Source organism: Austrofundulus limnaeus, unplaced genomic scaffold (genome assembly GCF_001266775.1).
Source record: "Austrofundulus limnaeus strain Quisiro unplaced genomic scaffold, Austrofundulus_limnaeus-1.0 Scaffold61, whole genome shotgun sequence".
NCBI classification, from domain to species: Eukaryota; Metazoa; Chordata; class Actinopteri; order Cyprinodontiformes; family Rivulidae; genus Austrofundulus; species Austrofundulus limnaeus.
The window spans coordinates 1,764,678-1,785,545 of NW_013952463.1; the positions used below are offsets into that span (position 1 = coordinate 1,764,678).

General features: G+C 38.0%; 1 protein-coding gene across 3 annotated transcripts in view; it reads right to left on the reverse strand.

The window, feature by feature from the left end:
• The window catches only part of zgc:110158 (single-stranded DNA-binding protein 3), a gene marked incomplete in the record, with an annotated part of 65,032 nt that overhangs the window by 31,016 nt on the left and 13,148 nt on the right, over positions 1-20,868 (reverse strand). For all 3 annotated transcript variants that reach the window (XM_014009782.1, XM_014009781.1, XM_014009780.1), the window contains 3 exon segments: positions 4,036-4,120; positions 10,541-10,602; positions 13,689-13,761. In XM_014009782.1, the coding sequence (XP_013865236.1) occupies positions 4,036-4,120; positions 10,541-10,602; positions 13,689-13,761 (220 nt within the window).

Here is a 20,868-nt window from a genome sequence, read left to right on the forward strand (position 1 = left end):
CACACACACACACACACACACACACACACACACACACACACACACACACACACACACACACACACACACACACACACACACACACACACACAGCTCCACAGCTATTATAATAATAATCATTATTGTAAATACAGATCATTGCCACAGCCGTATGGTGTTCAGGAAAGAATGAAAGGGGTAAAGGCGAAGAGCAGCACCGCTTTACATGCAGCAGCAGCAGGTAAACAACAGGTGTTTATTTACTTCAGAGCGGACACAGGCAAGCAGCAGGAGGAGGAAAAACTTAACGCGAGGCGGTGATGTAAAAAAGATGTGGATGTCAGCTGCATGTCCACGATCAGCTCTTCAAACTACCCCTGCTGTCGAACCGGACTGTACTGAATCGGAAACTCACTGCTGCAAGCTGGTCCAGAACATCCACAGGTGAATGTCCCCACTAGGACTAAAAAAGGCTGAGGTCTTTATAAAATTAGGGACAGCATTATATAGCTGTGAGGGTTAAATTAAAATGGGGATCACATTAAACGGTGATTAAAATATGTCCGGTTGGATTCGGATCGCCGGTCAAGTTTTTTTGTCCTGATCTAAACTCTACGGGACACAGCAACCTTGTAGTTTGTTACACTTTAAAATTAAAAAAGGCCAATTGTTCTAGCATTAGAGCGCTTGTAAAAACACAGATGGGATGGATTCATATGGCTATAGCATAACATCAGCTAGGTTCAAGCTACACTGAGGGCACCACCTGTTTAACTGATTTGCTCCTTGATAAAGGGGACCTGATCTGTTTAATCGTGGATCATTTTTTCCAGGTAAATCCAAGAAGATGCAAATAAAATATCAACATAACTAGTACAAGCAGATGTACAAGCAAATTGGAAATAAGAGCATTTAGGAAAGGACGGTAAAAAATGTAGAGCGATGAATAAAGACCCAATCACAGGTGATTATTTAAAACTAATTAAAGACATGTCGAACGCCATCATGAACTGAGAAAAATAGCTGTTGAACTGATCAGATCACTCAGGATCAGAGTTAAGGCCAGGTGTGAACGAAGCTTATGAGCTTTGAGCAGATCATCCCAAGAGATTCGGCAAACGGAGAGTATGAACCTTCTGACAGGGAAGCAAAAACTATGCAACAAACATCAATTCACACAAGAGCAAAAACATAAAAAAAGAGTTGGTTAAATGGTTTCATGATCATATTTAGCTTGGAAAAAATGGTCAAAAGAAACTACAATTATCATGCACCTCTAATCAGCAAATTGCAAGATAATGTTTGAATATTAATGTTTAATTTAGGAAGGAGATAAACTTGAATGATGGGTAAAATGACAAAAATCTAACAGAAAGCATACAAGTAATACAACATTACCAGAGGACCACTTGACATTTATTGATCAAAGCATACAACTCAATCTAGATAATGTGACATCTAAAATAAACTGATGGATTATAATGATACAAAGTCTCTGTAATAAAAGGAAGCTCTATATTAGATTTAATAAGCCACTTAAGCTTTAATTGAAAGCTTATATAAAGAGATCAATTAGACAAAAGATCAAAACAACAATCTGTACAAGAAGGAAAAAATCTGTGTGCTGAATATTAAACCCTGTAAACCAGATTCTCCATTGAAACAGTCATTAAAAGCAACAATCAACTTCTGTTTTGCTTTTTTGACAGGTAACCACAGATAAATAAACTTGACAGTAAATCCAAGCCTTTGATGCGTCTGCACCCCACAGAGAAAACTGTGATGAGGTTTCTTTAACGTTGGAGTGCAATCTAATAAGTTCACATGAGAAAAACTCTTTTGAGGTGAATGTTTTTCCTCATCGACGCCTCTAACCGGCTCATTCTTTTAAAACCAGAGAGGACCTGTGCTCAGAGGAGAGCCTCGGGGGGCCAGAGCCAGAATTAAACGTGTCCCGTCTCCCAGTTTTATCAGACAGCCAACGACCGCGTAGCACGCACATCTACATTTATACACAGTGTTAACTGGAAGCAGGGTGTGAGCCGAGCCACCCTCTTATGGGCTGGTTGCCAAAGATACCCCCCATCCAAACACACACACACACACAAATCCCTGGTTTAGCCTCGGCCCAGTGCTGGGATTACCGGATTAGAACTCTATTCCATTATCTCCCCACACTATACAGTGCATGCGCTCACACACACACACACACACACACACACACACAACAACACAATATCTTGGCCAGAGAGGACAGACTGAAGACAGGCTACAGTGTCAATCATAGCACACGACATTTACGTTCATTGATGATGTGACACAGGATAGAAGCAGCCGGCAGTATTCAGAGACAGAAATACAGCCAAACTGATTGTCAACATTTCATACTACAGATGGACAAAGACACAAAACATAAAGCCAAAGCAACCCAGGAGTTTATTAAAGCAAAGAAGTGGAATATTCTTTAATGGCCAAGTCAGTCACCTGATCTCAACCCCAGTGAGCATTTCACTTGTTAAAGACTAGCAAAAGGCCCACAAACAAACAGCAACTGAAAACCACCACAGTGAAGGCCTGGCAGAGCATTAAAAAGGAGGAAACACAGCGTCTGGTGACGTCCATGAGTTCAGGACTTCAGGCAGTCATTGACAACAAAGGGTTTTGAACCAAGTACTAGAAATGAACATTTTATTTACAATTATTTAATCTGTCCAATTACTTTTGAGCCTCCGAAATGAAGGGATTGCATTTAAAAAACTGCTTTACTTCCTCACATTTTTATGCAATAATTGTGTTCAATCCACTGAATTAAAGTCAAAAGTCTGAACTTCAACTGCATCTGAAATGTTTTGTTCAAAATTAATTGCCATACATGTAGCTTTATTATAATTTTGGTTAAAGTGACATTCAAGTACATAAAAGTAAAAAAATATCCATAATGGATTATTACTCTAATTCAGTGATCAGATGACACTTGATGTATTAGCTAATGTTAGCATAACTGAAAGCTTCACTTCCAAGAAACACTGTGTTCTGATGGTAAACTAACAATAACTAGATACTTCATAGTGGTAGCATATATGAATCCAGCACATACACAAAGCACCAGAACGCAGAAATCATCAGAACAGATTTATTGTTTTGGGTGGGGGGTCCGGAGGTGGTGAGGGTGTGCTCATTGGTGGGCCAGATGAATAACCTTTCAACAGAGCTATACAACAACATAAATCTGAAGCTCCTACGTTGAATAGTTTTTGAGTTATAATCATTTTGCATGTCCAGACACCCCCTATTTAGATGGAGCCCCTTCCTCAAATACATTGTTTATCGTCAAACCGTTAACTGGCACAGTGTAGGTCAGTCACATCTACATTCCTGCCAAATTTCATGTTGATTGGTGCAGCCGTTTCCATGATACGGTTGACCAAACATCACTGAAAAAATAAAATAAAATAAATATACAAACAGTAAGAAAACAACATGAGCCCCGCTTCACGGCTCCAGCGTGTTTGTGGTGCAGGTGATCTTGATGTTTTCACTGCTGCTGTGCTGCCATGGAATGCCCGAATCTGCATTTTACTTTCTTTGGTTGATTTTTGGTAAAATGTAGCTAACTTTTGAAAGTTTACGTCTTGTTTTTTTTTTAGCCTTCGACATGATTGTATTTCCGTTCTGCCATTATTACCACTCTTTGATACACCCACCACGTCTTCTTCTGTGGTTAGCAGACCGGCACCTATTCTTCATCAACAAACAACACAACCACAGACAATAGAAGCAATTCTGCCCTCAGTAGTTTGTGTATTTTATTGCAGATACAAATGAGCATTTACGTGGTTAAATAATACGAATATTGGACAATAAAATTCTGTATTGACTATTTTTATAATCGACATAACTGATTATTTCAAATACTTGGTCCAGCACTACACTCAAGATCCACCAACAAACACAGTTTACATGAGCTTCAGCAGACATTCAGAACACATAAATGCTTCACTTGACAGCGTGTTTTAAAAAAAAAAAGACTCTTGGCAGAGTCCATCTGTCACTTACATAATCATGGAAGGCCTTTGCCTCGCTGGAGTGTTCACATGTCTCTCTTCGGTCTGGAGCTGCACAATACAAATCCCAGAATACACTAAAATGAAGAGGGGAAGGAAAGGTCAGAGGTTACCAAACAGAGCAATACAAGCACACGTGTAACAGCTTTTCATCATAACCCATTCACACACTCTCATTATCTCCCCCAACACTCTTAAACCCACCTCTTATACACTTGAGCATCTTTGTAAGAGGGACACAATGGCAGTGTCACCCTCTCAATCAACCTCTCACTCACTCAAAAAGTACACACACACGTACTTGGATTATCACACTCACACTGTTCTCCACAGCCTGTATCCATTTCTTGAACTCACACTTTTATCGGGACGCTTGCTCCGCATAAGGAGCAGATGTAGCTTCAGCTCGTTCCCAAAATACTTGCAGTGGTGCTACTGCAAACAAATCTGTTCCTGATTTCATCCAAATATGCAGCAATGAGGAAAACGTCAAGTTTAGGATGTTACAAACTTTAAGTGTAGGGAAACAAAATAATAGCAGTCGTGCTAACTGCTAAGTCTTCCTTGAATTATTCTCCGAGCACCGATTTAACGAAAGCACCATAAAGACTTTAGAAAAACAGCACAGCTATTAGAAAAGCTAATCTGTCAGACACTTCACATGCCCTGGCAATCTGCTTTGCTCAGACATGTTGTATGCCAATTATCTGGATGTTTTCATTCTCTTTTGTATGTCATGTGGTTAAAACACTTCTTCAACATAAGATAAAACGTTATGAAAAATATTTATCGTCTCGTCTTAAGTAAAAGCACTAGAACAGAAAAAATATGTGATCTCCTTATTGTTTCATTTAGAACAAGTGATGTCTTCTCATAAAAAATAATGTTGTTGCAAGCTAGCCAATGACAGGATTTTAGCAAAGTGATGATTATACCCTCACAGTTAAATACTACTTGTCCTGATGAAAGCTTTATAATCCAAGTAGAAAAATCTAGCAAGGTTGAGTCAGGTCCTCTGGACAGGTTCTTCTTTGTTGAAACATCTAGTGTTCAGTCTGAGGAGTTGAGTTTCCCTCCAAATCCTCAGACTGAAGAAGTCTTTAGGACAAAAGACAAAATATTTCACAAAGAACCTGTCCAGAGGACATAACTTAAACTTGTTTGACTGATTGCTACTAATTTAAAGAAAGCATTTTAAAACACGTCATCATCTAAGATTTCTACTCCTAAAAGTGTATATTTCATATGTTCATAATGATGTCGATATTTGTAAATAGCTCGTAAAAATGACTGAGTTATAGTCATTCTTGTGTTTGCTGATGTCGATTAGCTGTGGTGGCCATCTTGAATTGGACTGAAACCAGAAGTAAAAATGTAGATGTACTTTCAAAGATTCCCATCAAAAAGTTTCATGGAAATCAGCCCAGAGTTTCATGGGATATTTTGCTAACAGACAAACAGGGTTAACTACAACAGTTCCAGCTAAAGTTTTAAACTCTGTTAGCTCTCCAAACATCTGTTGGGGTTCAGTCTCAGCTACTACCACACCAATTTGTAGGTCAACATCTGTAAAACTGATTGAGCTATAGCTGTTTTTGTGCTTTTTAGGTCAGCTGGTGGTGGAAGCCATCGTAAATCAAGTTGACTTCAAAGATTAATCCACTATAGACGTACATTCAGTCATTACTTCCTGCAAGTGTCATAAGAACTCATTCAGTGCTTCATGAAATATTTTGTCCAGTGTGTGGACATTTTGGACCAGATTTGTTTCAAGACTTACTGTCTACAAATATACTTTAGATGGAGATTTTCTATTTGAGATTTGCTCTCACAGAAATACAAGCGAGAGGCTGTGGAGGTCACCTGTCTGGAGCATACAGTCTGCATGAGATGGTATAAAAGAAAAGTGTGGTGTGGGCTGGAAATATTGACTGAGACTTCCTGATGAGTGTCTTTGTTTTGATATTAATCCCACATGTATTTGAATGTATCCAAAATATTGACCGGTGAGCTGAAAGCAACATACAGCTCAGCATATAAAAGCATGAAGCAGCAACTCTTACCTGCACAAAAACCTCACACACTTGCAGTTAATGCTTTGGAAGATTTGCTACTTTGCTACGTTCGCATATTGTCTCACCTGCTGATCTGTCGACAGTTATTGAGAGACTGCATGAAAAATCTTTGCAAGAAATGGTAAATGGACTGTAGTTACTTGGCGCCTTTCTAGCCAACCAGGCTACTCAAAGCGATTTACAACAKAATCTGTGCACTCATTTACCCAGCCACACATTCATACAGCACTCTACTACATCTCTACAAAGCTAATCTGAATAAATTGTTCTATAGAGTCAAATCAGTGCTTTGGATTGCTGAGGCAATGAGGGGTTTGTGTGTCTTGCGCAGAGAAACTTTGACATGTGACTGTAAAATGCTGGAATTAAATGTTCGACTGCTCTCATTGGAGGATGACTGCTCTAACCACTGAGCCACAGCCACCCCAAGAAGTTGGGAATAAACATGGTTCTCATGAGGGAACAGACAATTTCCTCAACCCTATGACTTGAGGTGAATCCTGTGTTCTCTTTTAGACCTACACTTTGCAGTAGCAAACTAGGAGTGTCCCAAATCTGCAGGGATGTGTGTAGTGATAAGACTAACTGGTCATCCAAATATAAAACAAGATAGCTCTCCTAGTTTGAGATATTTTTTCTACAAAAACCCTTACAACATCTAGTTTGCTGTATTCCGATGAATCAAATTCAATACATTCATTGTTCCTTAAAAAGGTACATTGTGGTGATAATTAATTTCACAGACTATATGGGTATACTCAGTTGTAGGCACAGCTAACCAAAAGGTTACCCCAAATTTAAACTACACGCAGTTCTGCTGTGCTCTGTTATTTGTTTCGACCCCAATTTATACAGTGTGTGCTCTGCTCCGGTCTGAAGTGTATTATGTGTGTATGCATATGCTGCATGCTACATGTTTCCACCTGCTTCCCAAACACGACACATTTTGACAGCATTTGTATACAAATATATCCATATATTTGTTAATATACATAGCTGGGATTTCAACAAAGTTAGTCTGCCTTCGGTGAATTATTTTGAAAATCCGGATGTTGTACTCCGTTCTTTTCCTGTTGGTGCAGCGTGATCTTTGTAATTGACTCTGGAGCAGCTCCGGCGTCTAGCAAAATAGGTTTGAATCAAACTTTGGCAGATCACCATCCATTACTGCCTTGCAGAGCCAGTGTAAATGCTCTTATTCATTATAATGGTTGCGTATTTACTGTGGAGGTCAGACTGGAGAGGAGCGGAACTGAATCCATTGTAAATTGGGGGTTAGTTTTGCTAACTGCGAGTCCTCCAATTTAAAAATACTTTGTAAAGTTTCAACAAAATGCAACCAGGATTCATTGAAACACAAGCAAATAAAACCATAATTATGTCTAGAGTTTGAAAAACAATCAGTAAACCAATCTTACCTTTGTTGTATTGCTTGGGAATCATTAATCCACTAAGGTAAACTGAACAAACTGAGTAACTATGTGTACTATGAGTACTTGTTTATGCTATGAGTAGTGGTTTTTGTATCATTAGCAAACTTAAAGTTAGCAGAACTAAATTTAGTGGAAGTTAACTGATCCACTAACAATTTCCAAAATTAACAAAATACTTATTCACCAAACAGTTAGCTTCGCTGTGCTCACCACTGGGAACAGTGATGTGTGATATCTGAGACAGGTAATGGCACATTGACTTCTTGAAAAGATGTCTCCTTTCACAGTGATTTATTTTAGCCACAACCCCTTGTTATTTCGAATGAAAGGATCAGAGGAACACTCAAAAGTCTCCACTATGTAGTTTTACTCAGCTGTGAAATCTTAAACAAACATTAAAAAAAACTAAAAGAAAGTTGAGGAGGTCCTCTGGACTAGTTCTTTGTTGAAAAAATGTGTTTGTCTCACCTTTAACAGGTGTGTGTCTTTCCTAATTATGTCTAATAAATTCAATCAGGCACTTAGAAGCATTTCAAGATCCCTTGACAAAAGCAGCCCCATTAATTAAAAAACAGACAAAGTGTTGGAACACTTACATAAACGCTAAATTTATAAACTTTGGTTTGGATACATTCACAGACTATGMCAGTAGCTTGTTTTATTATATGTCATTAGGTGCTGTGGACCACAGAGAGCTTTTCACCGTTCTATTGGAGGCAGTTCCTCCTCTTTGTTTTCCTTCCTGTCCACACTGCAGGAACTGCTGTCAATTGAGGTTCATTGAACTGTTTTTATAGGGTCTGTTTTAGCTCCCGCTGCAGACCAGAAAATTTCCAAGCAAGAGGGGAACCATTTATGAGACAGTTGTACAGTATTTTTTTTTTAAAAATGTCCTAACAGAACTGTGATTGGCTAAAACAAATTAAATGGTATTTGGTGCAATGTGTAAGTGTGAACCATATGCAAAGATTTAAAAGAAGTTGGTCCCATAAATGTTAGTTCTTAATTAGTTGGGGTTAGACTTGCGTTAACTAACCATATATGGCAGCAGGTTTCATGATTTTTGTTTGTCTACTGCTAAACTGAATTGTTACGTCACCATCTTCCTACATATAGCTAGTATGTTCACACTGCAGGTCTTAACCCTCAATTCCCATTTTTTCCTCAGATATTTTTTTTGCATGGTTGTTCACATAATTGAACTGCAACCTCCATGACACTCCACCATGAATTGTTTACAGTACAGAGGCAACCTGAATGCGCAGAAGACGTGACATCACATACTGCACACTGTGTTTAATAAAGTATAATATAAATGCTACACATGTTAGCATGTGTGTATCGATTTGGAAGCTGTTCTGCAATCAGAACAGATTAAGTAATTATCTGACATGTTTGTTCCAGTGTTTATGTTTGATCCTGCCTCTTGATGGCTAATAGCTTTATCACCAGCTTTATCACAATACAATATTATATTGATTTGTTTGAACGACGATACAATGTTCCTCGATATTACAAAGTCTGTCATAATATGATTTTGATTCAATTCAATTCCATTCACAAGTCTGTGATCAATATGATGRGATATCATCATGTGATATCACTCAACATAAGGCATTTGGTGACAATATGAATCAACGTTCTCATTTTTGTCTAAATGTAATTAAATCTTAATCGTTTAATTGATATATTGATGTGGATTGATGTATTGTTACAGCCCTAATAGCTAAAACGGCCAAGGACTGAATTTCTGTAATAGGAAATGACGTATTGAAAGTAGAAACAAACTCAAGTATCTATCCCTTCACATTAGCATRGATACAGCCTGATATGAATGTTAATATCACGTTACTGTAGATTCTCAGCCATCAGAGATGGCAAATTTTAAAAAAATCACAACAAAAGGAACAATATGCATCTGATTTATTACCACGTATAAAAAAATTTGAGTGGGATTTGAAAAAAAAATGGATTTGTCACATTCAGAATGTCATAAAATTATCTGATATGGGTCACAGGGGCAAAAGAAGAAAAAAAGGAATTTTGGCTGCTTTGCTTGCAGTGTGACCGTAGCCTATGTGTGAATGCAAAAAAGTCCTTGATGTCTTGTCATTGAGAGGGGAAGGGGGTGTTGGGTGGTGGGTGCTTAGTGATTTCTATAGATCCAAAAAGACCTTAGAACGGTTTGGTCCCAAAGCAATATATACCTTATTCCAGTACATTGTGTCTGAGAAATGTTTAAATGCACTGTATGCCGTAGACCCTGATCAGAAAAGAGCAATGAAACTGGTGATCAGCACCCAAGGTGTTGACCCAACAGGTCAAATTTGCAAGCGGGAGAACTGACGATGGGGGGAGGTGGAAGGTGACACAAAGGAAGCTGGAATGCAACGGGTTAATCTGCTAAAAAGCCTTCTCCCATGTGAACAAAAGGGGGTAAAGTCTGAGGTGGGGGCACACAAAGGGTAAGGAGAYGGAGAGGAGGAGGAAGGGAAAAGGGGGTCCATTCCCTAACCATCTGGATCTATTGTTTCAGAAACGGCAGTGAAGGTTGGAAAGCTGGAGGAGGGGGAGGAAAAAGGAGGTGTCCGGGGTGGGAGGGGGGGTCGGGTTCAAGCCCTCAGTCTGGTTAACTCCAAGACTGATGCCCTGCCGTGTCTTTTTCTATACGTTATCAAGCCATRAGATAAATTCTCTGAATGTTTACATGGGACATTTAAAACTAGATCACAGCACTTTAAGCCCAACAGCTCATATGATGCCACATTTTGCCACTGTTACAGTAATGAATTATGACACGTCAGGATAGACAGCACAGCCCTGTAAAGTGTTTATATGCCAAGAGAGGGAATACGAAGCTTAAGAGATATACAGGAAAATCTGCTTATTCAGTAGCAAATACACCCCCCGCATCTCCTCCCCTAAAAATAAATGTATTAAATAAGAGAAGTAACTGCTGATTCAGGGGGAAAGTGACAGCAATACTTACCACCACCAAGAATGAAGGAATCCGGGTGGTTCTCCTAATGTAATATTCTTCTCCCATCGAATCTGAAAAGAAAAGAGGAGTCACTGACCCTGATTGCTTGCTTGCTTGCATCTGAAAGAGGTTTCTGAGCAATTTGAAAATTCACTACAAACACTATGACGCCGGTAAATGTTTACAATGTCATCAAACAATGAAGATTTGGTCAGTTTTGACCTCATCATGTACACAGTGATGAGCAGTGAGCACAATCAGGTGTACCATATAGGATTTCCTTGTGAAAAATTAATGTAACATTGTATATACTGTAATTGTGTAAAGCATGCTTGCATTGATGTACATAATAAAGCAGAGATGCTTTCATGAGAAAATGAAATGTAAGGTTTTGTGCAAGGGGAAAATATAGCAGGTGTTTGTTAGATTTTAAAATGAGGTAAATGCAGTCTAAGATAAAAATCAACAGCGTTATTTTGTGTCAATATTTATTTATAGAGAACTAAGCCTGATGCAGAAGTAGTACGATAAAAGTGAAATGCAAGTCAATAACTCACATCAATCTTTACAACTTTCCCTCGGTTCATTGAGATTTGTGGACTTTTATATAAACACAGCTTTGTGCACTGAATTTCAGTCAGGCTGATGTCTGATTTTGACTGACCCATTGTGATTTAAGAGCCCAACGTGGTCGAGCAGAAGCCGACTTGTCGACGCACAGTCACGTGGTGGCAGATTTGTTTTCACACACACCTGGCACACAGCGTAGAAATCTTGGGAAACATTTCACGCTGCTTCATGGGTTTCTTCTCCCCTCTTATATCCATCATCACTTCGGCCACAAATCTGTCACATTTAAAGCGCCACACTTTTCAGCTGACAGATTTCTGTGCACGATGTCTGCGTTCTCTATCCAGGAGTTTTTGGCCACTTGACTATCTTTATAAGTGTCTTCTTGTGGGAACAAAACTCAGCTTCTGGAATCGAAGTAGCTGAAGCAAAATGCCTCTGTTTCTCTCCGAGCGCTTTCCAGCAACAAACTTCTAACCAATCATGCAATAATTTTGTCTACTAATAAGGACAAAAAGTTCAGCTGAGGCCTTGTGATAAGAAGGGGCGGGCAACACAAAGCTGAGGACTAAATAACACAACTGATGTCATGCAACTGTGTCAATGAGAGTACATATTGCAGATCCAGAGGGACCAGGCCGAAGCCTTTACTCAAGTTGCTGGAGCTATCAAACAAATGGCCTCAAAATTTAACTCTAAAATACTTTGGTATGCAAATTATTTCATCAAGTCAGTTCGCAACAAGTCCACATCATCCTTGACAGCTGGTTTGAGGAGTTTGTGCTAACATGCACTGTTTAGTTTTTGTGCTGTACGACCAAACATCTCCACTTGTTTGTCCAAAAGACATTGTTTCAAAGGGCTGGGGGGTTGTTCTGATTAAACTCTGCAAACCTAAGGCCACGCTGCCATGAGCTTTTTATAGAACAAATACTTTCACCTAGTAACACTTCCAAACCAGCCATACTGGTTTAGTCATGATAAGTACGCTCCAGAGAAGCAAACTGATAAAAGAACAGCTTTAATAGGAGGTGTGAACTTTGTGTATGATCTGCTAATCAGTGAGTTTGATTAGCAGAACCTAACTTCTACTTAGCCTCTTAATTTCTTTGGAAGCAGTAAGGAATCCTAGTTATTTTTTGGCTGAATCCTAGTGAAACTTGTTTTACTTCAAAGCATCATTCCTACATTTAGCACATTCACAAGGGAATGTTGAGAATTCCCAATCCCTTTACAAATGTGGGGGGAGGTTAACAAGGTAATGCCAGGTACACATGGCAAGATAATTGTGCCGATTTTTGGCCCAAGTTTGTGTCAAGGCTGCTCCGATTGCAAATCAGGGATATTCAACATGTTGGAACATCTTGACCCGACATCCCAGCCTGTATGGTGTTCCCCGAGGACAAACGATCATGCAGCCTGTTGAATGTGACGTTTGGCCATACAGAAAGTGATGTAACATAAACACGGAGGGGAATACAAAAGAATAAAAAAACTGCCATGGCTCACCACAAAGTCCATTAGATGTTGGAGACGTCTTTCTGAACTGTTTTATTTCTGTTAAAATAGTCCACTAACTAACGGCCACTGCTTTTCTGTTTGAATGTACTCATGATCTCATGTGACTTTAAGAGGTCTCATGAAATTTCCAGTCTGCCATCTGAATGTTAGTATATGAAATGTGTTTGTGTGTGTTGTGTTGGTCTTTGCCATGTGGCCATACACCACACACTGTAGGACCAAACATGTTATATTTATGAGTTTTTTATCCTTGTGTGTGGGGTATCTCAGTCTTTGAAAATTGGCCGACAATTTTAAAATTTTGCTGTGTGAACCAGACATAATTTTGACCTTTCAAAATGAGACTTTTCAGGCAAAAACTTTGAATCAAAAAGGTGTGAGACGCAATTGCAAAAACCTCTGTTATTTGTTCATTATTTTTTAAATGCACAAAAATCAGTATGTCTTTGTCATATCCTGGTGTATTACATTTGGTATTATGGTTATCAAGTTTTCTTAACAAACATAAAAACAATATTGTTTGCAAAAGTCTGTTGGAGCCTGATAACTGGATCTGACTGAAAATTGACATTGGTTTGTTTATGCAAAAAAAATCATCAAAAGCTGAAGATGTTTCAGCTTGTTTAAGGATTATCTTAATTTTAAGTGGAATACCTTAATCATTTTTCTTTGCGAGTTCAAATTAGGGACCGAGGGATGAAGATGTGTAAAGGTAAAACTAGGAAATTAGGTCTTTTGCCTTTCCTTTGAAGCTGTATGTAGAAAAATTTAAGAAATGGTAGAAATCATAAAATTGTATGTTTTATTATATCCTAATGTAAAACTTTACACCTGAATTTAGGACTTACTTTTAGAAAGCCATGACGCTTACAGATTAGGAATGAGGAAAGTTGCCTTGTATTCAGAAGCACTTATGACCCATTTCTCAGTTAACAAGTTTCAACAAGAGCTGGCTGGAGTTAAAACAGCAGTAATTTCCACAGAAAGACTCAACAAATGAAGATCTGAACATTTAGTCTGAGCTTTTTTCTTTCTGAATCAGTTTGAGTCATGAATGGCACCTTACCTCAGATAGGAAAGTCTGTGCGGACTTCTGTGCTCCCACATGTAGCAGGTACTCGTACACGTATAACGCTAACCTGAAATTCAAAAAGGACAGAGTCAGACAAGCAGAAATGGTCCTACTTTCTGCTGCATATTTTACATCAAACAAGGTCAGTCATGATTAGGTTTTAGTGAAACAACAATGGACGAAAAACTGGCAGAGCAATTCTACCTGACATTTTATTAGGGTGGTTTATTGTACTGCTTTAGATTGTACTGATGTTTGAAGGCCTTTAAATTCAATTTTGAAGTATTTGGGAAAAAAATTCAATATTGTCCAAATGTCATAATTCACCTAGCCTGGCCCTTGCCTTCCTACGCAGTTCCACTCAATTTTAGTTTCCCTTCACTGCTCCATCTGGGACTTCTCCAATTGACAAGGATTTCACTGGCAGATTTTTAGCCGGGCCAATCAGAGAACAGAACGTRGATTTTCTGCACAGTGTCTGCTTCTGGTTTATTTTACCTGGGCCAATCAGCAAACAGAAGGAGGAGTTTTGAATGATGTCGATGTTCTGTGCAGTGTCTGCTAGTTAGTTTAGCATACGGCAGTGGACGAAGTGAATGAAGCCAGTCTGTGTTGATAAGGTTTCCAAATTAAAATAAATTTGTCTGACAAAGCAGCAGCTCTCATTTACAGTCGTCTTGTTTGGCTCTGTATATTTCTCCTCTCGGTAGGGTTGTTTACAGCACACGCGATTTGCGGTTAGCTTCTTAGCTTAGCCTCTGTCACACCGACAACACACACACACACACACACTTCAGCAGAGGCCACGCCTCCTGCAAGAAACGCTTCTCTATGCAGCAAGTCCAGACCCTTGTAGGAAGCAAAGTGAAGGACAGGGTCTGGTTTTAACCAGGCTATAATTCACCCTAGATGTTTTTAAAATTTGCTTTCAACAAGCACAACTGCCTTACAATTGTTTTAAATTACTTGTGAACAGTTTTATAAAAGTTATAAACATTTTTATGTATTTATTGAGCATTAGTTGTTTGAAATTTCAGCTTTGGACATATTCCAGCCTGTGACCAACAAATGTCTGTTCTGGAGAAAAATAATTGCTAAAGAAAATAAACAGCATTTTTAACTAAAAGTAATTTCCAGAAGGATCAACTCAAAGATCATGCATCTTTCAATCTATAAATGAGATCTTAGCTGTTCTTTTGTGTTGCTGTGTTTTAATTTAAAACAAGTTGTTTTTTATTATTTTATTCTTTTTACAAATTTTATGAACACAAATAATTATAACCTTCAAATATTTGGATCCAGACATAAATTACACATAAGTAAATCATAAAAGAAAACTGTGTGAAGATAAGATCACACAACTGAATACTTTAGATAAGTATCTAGACACAAGACAGAGGATATGATAGAAACGTGCTGTAGAAATCTGTTTCAGGTGTTTTTCATTGGCTGTGTTTAAACTACCAACATTCTCAAGTTATTGGGAATGATCCAGCCTTGTTTTTATGCATATTTATAACAATAAATTTCACAGTCCATTTAATATCATGTAAAGAATAAACAGGACAGTCCAGACAGAATGATTTACTTCTCTTACACTTAGTGACTCCTCATCTAAATATTGTGAAAACGTTAGGAGACTTGGTGATTTAGGTGATGCATTGTGGGTATTTTAAAGGTTTTAAGTGGAAAGAAATATACAAACAAAATACAAAAATATGATCAGCTAAATGACAAATGTGGTAAACATACTTGGAAGCTGTTTGGATTTTAGTCAGCTCCAGAAGTACTTGTGTTATCAGATGCAGCTCTCTAAAGATTCAGGACATCAGAATTTGTACAAATCAGCTTTTAACATGTCAGATAATTAGTTCCATTTTAGACTTTTACCACTAAATGCAAACATGCTCAATTCAAGTTGTTTGTCAAATGCAGTCAAACAATACTGATAAGCCACTCAGCATATACAGTATTTCACTGTATGCTGGAGTTTGTTACTGTGATTGTTGTCATTCCTGCAACGGAGCCTCTGCAGAGATGAATTTCTCTGGAGGTCAGCAACTGTAGCAGTGGAGATGAAGCTTTTCCCATGCCATTAACCAAGGTGGGTGACCCACCTGCCCCCCAACCCTTAACATAGTTTATACTTTAGCAAGACGTGAGACAGGGAATCAGTGATTATGTCATTTCAGATGTCTTTTAGTCATAGAGTGTTTATATTCACATAGAATACACGAAGGATAAATCATCATCCTCCCTCCTACAGAGCTCAGAAAGTAGCACATGTAGTATTTACCTAAGCATATAAACAGAAACAGTGACAGCAGGATAAATAGTTGTTGTTTTTTCCTCTTAACGTCGTCAAGTTGACAATATTTACCAGACATGGCTTGTTTTTTTGTTTGTTTGTTTTTTTTTACTGCGGAGATGTTCCTCGAAGCTGTACATCTTGCTAATTTAACAACTGGCTTCTGGGAGCAGACCATTTTCAACAAAATGATACACAGAAGCACACTCTGCTCTGCATAAACAAACACGCCCACAAAGTTCTGACCAATGAGACAATACAAACCACACTGGTCTGCAAGACACAGTTCTGACTGAGGGCAATGTACAAGATGCGATGTCAGCGGGAGATAGAAGACGGAAGTTACGCAATTTTTGTCACGCACGAGTATAAGCAAGACATAAGATTGAAAATCAGCCCAGGGTTCCCACACCTTGGTCGACATCAAATTCAAGGACCTTTCAAGAACTTTCCAGTACCAGTTTCCTCAAATTCAAGAACCACAAGCGACGGCAATTACCTACTGCTACCACAGAATGTTACCAATGAACAGGTTTAATATCATGTAAATTCAATAAAAAACTGAACAACATAGAAGTTGCTGAGTCAGAATCAATAAAGAAAGTGGATTAAATGTACACCCTACATTTATATCCGCAATACATGGACATGTAATTATATCCTGGGAGGTTTGGCAGCTCAGTTTGGGAGGAGGGGATTTGAACATGTCCAGACCCTCTGTGAGGACAGGAGGAGCTGTGGTGCTCTCACCTGGGCTCAGAAAGAATGACCCGCCCTACTCTGCTCTGATTGGGTAAAACTATGACTATGGCTCATGTTATTTGTTGAAAGCCACGTCAGTTTACTGTAATCCTGAGTTATTCACCGCAACAAATGTAAGTTTTGTTGTTGTTTTTTTCCAGAGGATGAAAATCAGTCGTGTGAATAGAGAACTTCAATCCCCAAACATCATTCAAGTACTTTCAAGGACAAGTGTAATTTTTGGCTGTTTTCACAAACTTTCCAGAGCCTTGACATCAGGACCCATGGGAACCCTGTCAGCCATAAATCAGCCATAACCCAAACCTCAGACAGCAAAAAGAATTAATAGGGAATTATTTCAGTTTTCTACTCATTTTTTTTTGTTTGTTTGTTTAAGGAATGTTCTGTTATCGATGTAGACAGCATACAGACAGTTACGAGAGAAAAACTACACCCGGATGTTTATATAGTCTCGCTCCAGTCCTACAGAAAGGATAAACACCTCTGAGCACTACAGAACAGCCTGTCAGTATCAATCAAGTTTGACAGCAGGTAAAAAAAAAAAGTTCAATTTATTTTGATTTGAGTGATAACATATTTGGCTCTTCAGTTTTGATGATGCACATTATTTTAGGCAACACTGTCCTTGGATCATTTAAGCCTACAGTTGTCTTGGATCATGAGTCTGTGGGGCGGGAACTCATCCAAGTTAAACTAATTACTTATGTATTTAAATGTACCATTTATGTTATTATTCTAATGTTACATTTACTGTTCGTATAAAAAATGTAGACCATGACATAAACTTAGCCTTTATCATACCAGAGCCAGAAACTTGGGGGAAATGCAGCACAGTACATGAAAAAGATACCAATGCTCTAGATTAGTAAACTATAAGAATGCAGAGACAATAGCTTTACAAATACTAGACTCTTGGTAATTTTCAGAAATTTAAATTATATTTTAAAAGCCCTCAATATCTTTTATCAACTACTACACTGAATAAAGACTAACAACGTTTGAAGATGGAAAGTCACCAGACAGAAGAACCATGCTATTCAGAAAGAAACCCCCATTGGCCAAACACTGTTCTCTGAACTCCTTCACTTYGTCATGTTTAATAGGCTGTTAATGGACTATCAATCGACCCGCCGTGTGGATATGACAGTGTCCTGTGTGCTCAGAGAAAACACTCCTCTGACAGACCAATAAGGTCCTAATGAGAAGGACAGTAGCTCAGTGTCACAGCCCCCATCATTAGTCAATGAACTGATCAATGAAACATGGTTTTGAGATAATCAGGCTGTTGTGCTCTTCTTTTAACCAACAATAGCTCTCTGACTCTTCCTTTGTACTGTTACCTATCAACGTTGAGATGAAATAACTATCTATTTAAAGAGATCGTCCACATTTATGTCTGTCACTATGAAACATGACAAAGAAACTTRATCGGCATGTGTGGAAAAATTAAGAAATACAGTTCAATGACAGAGAGGCAAATACTCAAATTATCTATGTCTACATCAACATGCTCCTTTAGGCAATATTTCAAATTATTTGAAGAAGGGATGGTAGTGCTGTTTCATTTTTTTTGTTTTATTTTTATCAAAAGCAKTGTCCAGTTTGTTTACATGGAGGGGGCAGGACGTGGGTATATGTGAAAAATAACTGACTAATTACCAATAAATTCTGAAAGTATCTTTGCTTCACAWGCCCACMTAAAGGCCTCATCACACTATAAKGGTTTYGACAACTWCTAAAATACACTGGAAGCCTCTTTTGGKRGMATGCATACTGTAAAGATAATGATTAGATGATATAATCTATATGAGTAATTTAGTCATAACATTTTCATAAATTGGCATAAGTWGTCTGAAATGTTACAGTGTGACAGGACCATTAGTTTGAAATGGGCTTCTGTGGAAATGTTCAAATCAATTATTATTCTACTTGTCTTTGAAGAAGCTCAGTTTGGAGAAACAAAGTTTCATTCGGACTAAATTGATGAACTAATGGCTAATGATGGCAGGAATTCACTTTGGCCTCGGCACCAATCAAATTTGATGTTAGCTCATTCATGTAGTCAAAGTTAAACTATTTTGGTAAAGTGAGAACTATTCCATTATGGGCTTATTGATGAGGTAAGCCTGACGAAAAAAGGAGGAAAGATCCAGTCATTAATTCCAATTAAGTGTAATTTAATGTAAACAGGCTAAATCACCAGCAAAAAGTAATTAAGAAAAACCATTTGTGGAGTGAGTGAGTCAATATGCCAAACCTGTGATTATTCAGGGTTTTTAAAATATGAGCCTTTACCCATCATGGTGCTAAACAACAATTTAAATATTTGATCAAACAAATCAAAGCATGTSACTGTAGATCCGATTGTCATTTTCACAATAAACAGCATGTAAATTGGAAAATAACAGAAAACAAGCTAAAGACAGAGACGTTCCATGTCTTGTCTTTATATTTTGTCTTTTTAGTGAAACCACCTCTCTGCTGCAAATCTACCACAGGAGAAAGTCAAATCTGCCTAAACATGTGCCTCACTTGGATACAACCACTACAGTGTGTGCTGTTCAGTAACCAGGTGTTTCTCTGTACATTTTCAAGACAGCATTTATATTTGACTTACTGCTTTTTCAACCCATCAACAGTCATTAACAAAACAACTACAGTATGTAACACATCTGCGCCACTTCAGAACATCAAASCTCAAAWAKCTTGCCGTCARCCGTCCCTACCAATTACAAGTACAAGCCTTAAATCAATGTTCTGAAACCTAATCTATTATACTGGTGTGTATGATCTRATGAAAATCTGATAAATAAATGGCCTTTATCTCCACACTATAGGTGTATTATATGGCTCCAGGTTCATCTGTTTACTTTCAGCAATGAGGAAAACGAACTGACAACTGCTGCAGCGAGTTACAACAGATATGACCTGCACCTGACCTGCTCTTACTACTGACGCTATGCAAATACATTGTTAGTATGCAGATTTAGTCTGCAGAAGATATGAATAGGCAAACAGTGCCTGTAGTGTGGAGACAATAATTCCTACATGATGACACCTTGGCCCTCAGATAGTATCACAGATGTTTCAGTCTCGTGGGCATATTTTYTGGTCCCTTTTTAATTAATTTAAAACAACAAGATTATGTGTTTTTAACATACAATAAAGGATCGGAATATATTACAAAACAATAAACTTTCTGTTTAGTTGCTTCTCATTGTCAGTCTAGTCTGAATGTCACTGTGCCATAGTTTCAGGAATGTAACGTAAAGAGGCTTTTCAGTATTAAGAGAATTTAAGACAATGTTTAAAAAAAATACAAATAAAAAAATCGCAGAGCTTGCCTTGAGTGTGAATAAAAAATCTTTTGAGTGTGACTAATTTTGTTTATTTCACTGCACCGGTGCACCAAACATTTCACGTCTCCTTTCCACTCATCATTTTTCCTCTTGGATCACACTGATCCAAACCTTCCCTGCCCCAGGTAACAGGTCCAAAAGCAGCCGAGCATCGGAGGAGACGTTAGCATCAGCAAAGGAACAGGAGTCAACACGAAAAAGCAAAGGAGGTCAGTGTGATGCACTGACTGCAAAGGAATGTGGRCAAAGCCTTGGCTGGATAACAGTGCTTCTGCCATCAGGGCAACAATTTTTAAGAAGTTCAAAAGCGCTTACAAAACTAAAGAATATAAAGTAAAGATATCTTTTATAGATGTTACAAATCYTTATGAACTTCAGTTAAATAAACCTAAACCTCACTGGCAGTAATGGAAACAGCTTGTGTTAAATTCATTAGGGTAAWTACAGACAATTAAAAGAAAAAAGTCTGTTAAAATCACACACTCTCTTCAGAGATATATTTATCAATGGCTGATATTGGCCACTTTTAAGAAATAAGAGCTACAGTATGTCTGAACAGAGCTAATCTGTTACTAAAAAGGAAAAGAAAGATGGAGCAGTTTTAAAAACAGCTTTCTGTAGCACACATTTATGGTTTTTGTTAATCTACTATTGCTGTTAAAATATGCCATTTTTATTGTTTTTGATTTGAAAAAATATATATATATATATATACAGTATTTATACCAAAGAAGATGGCAAAGAA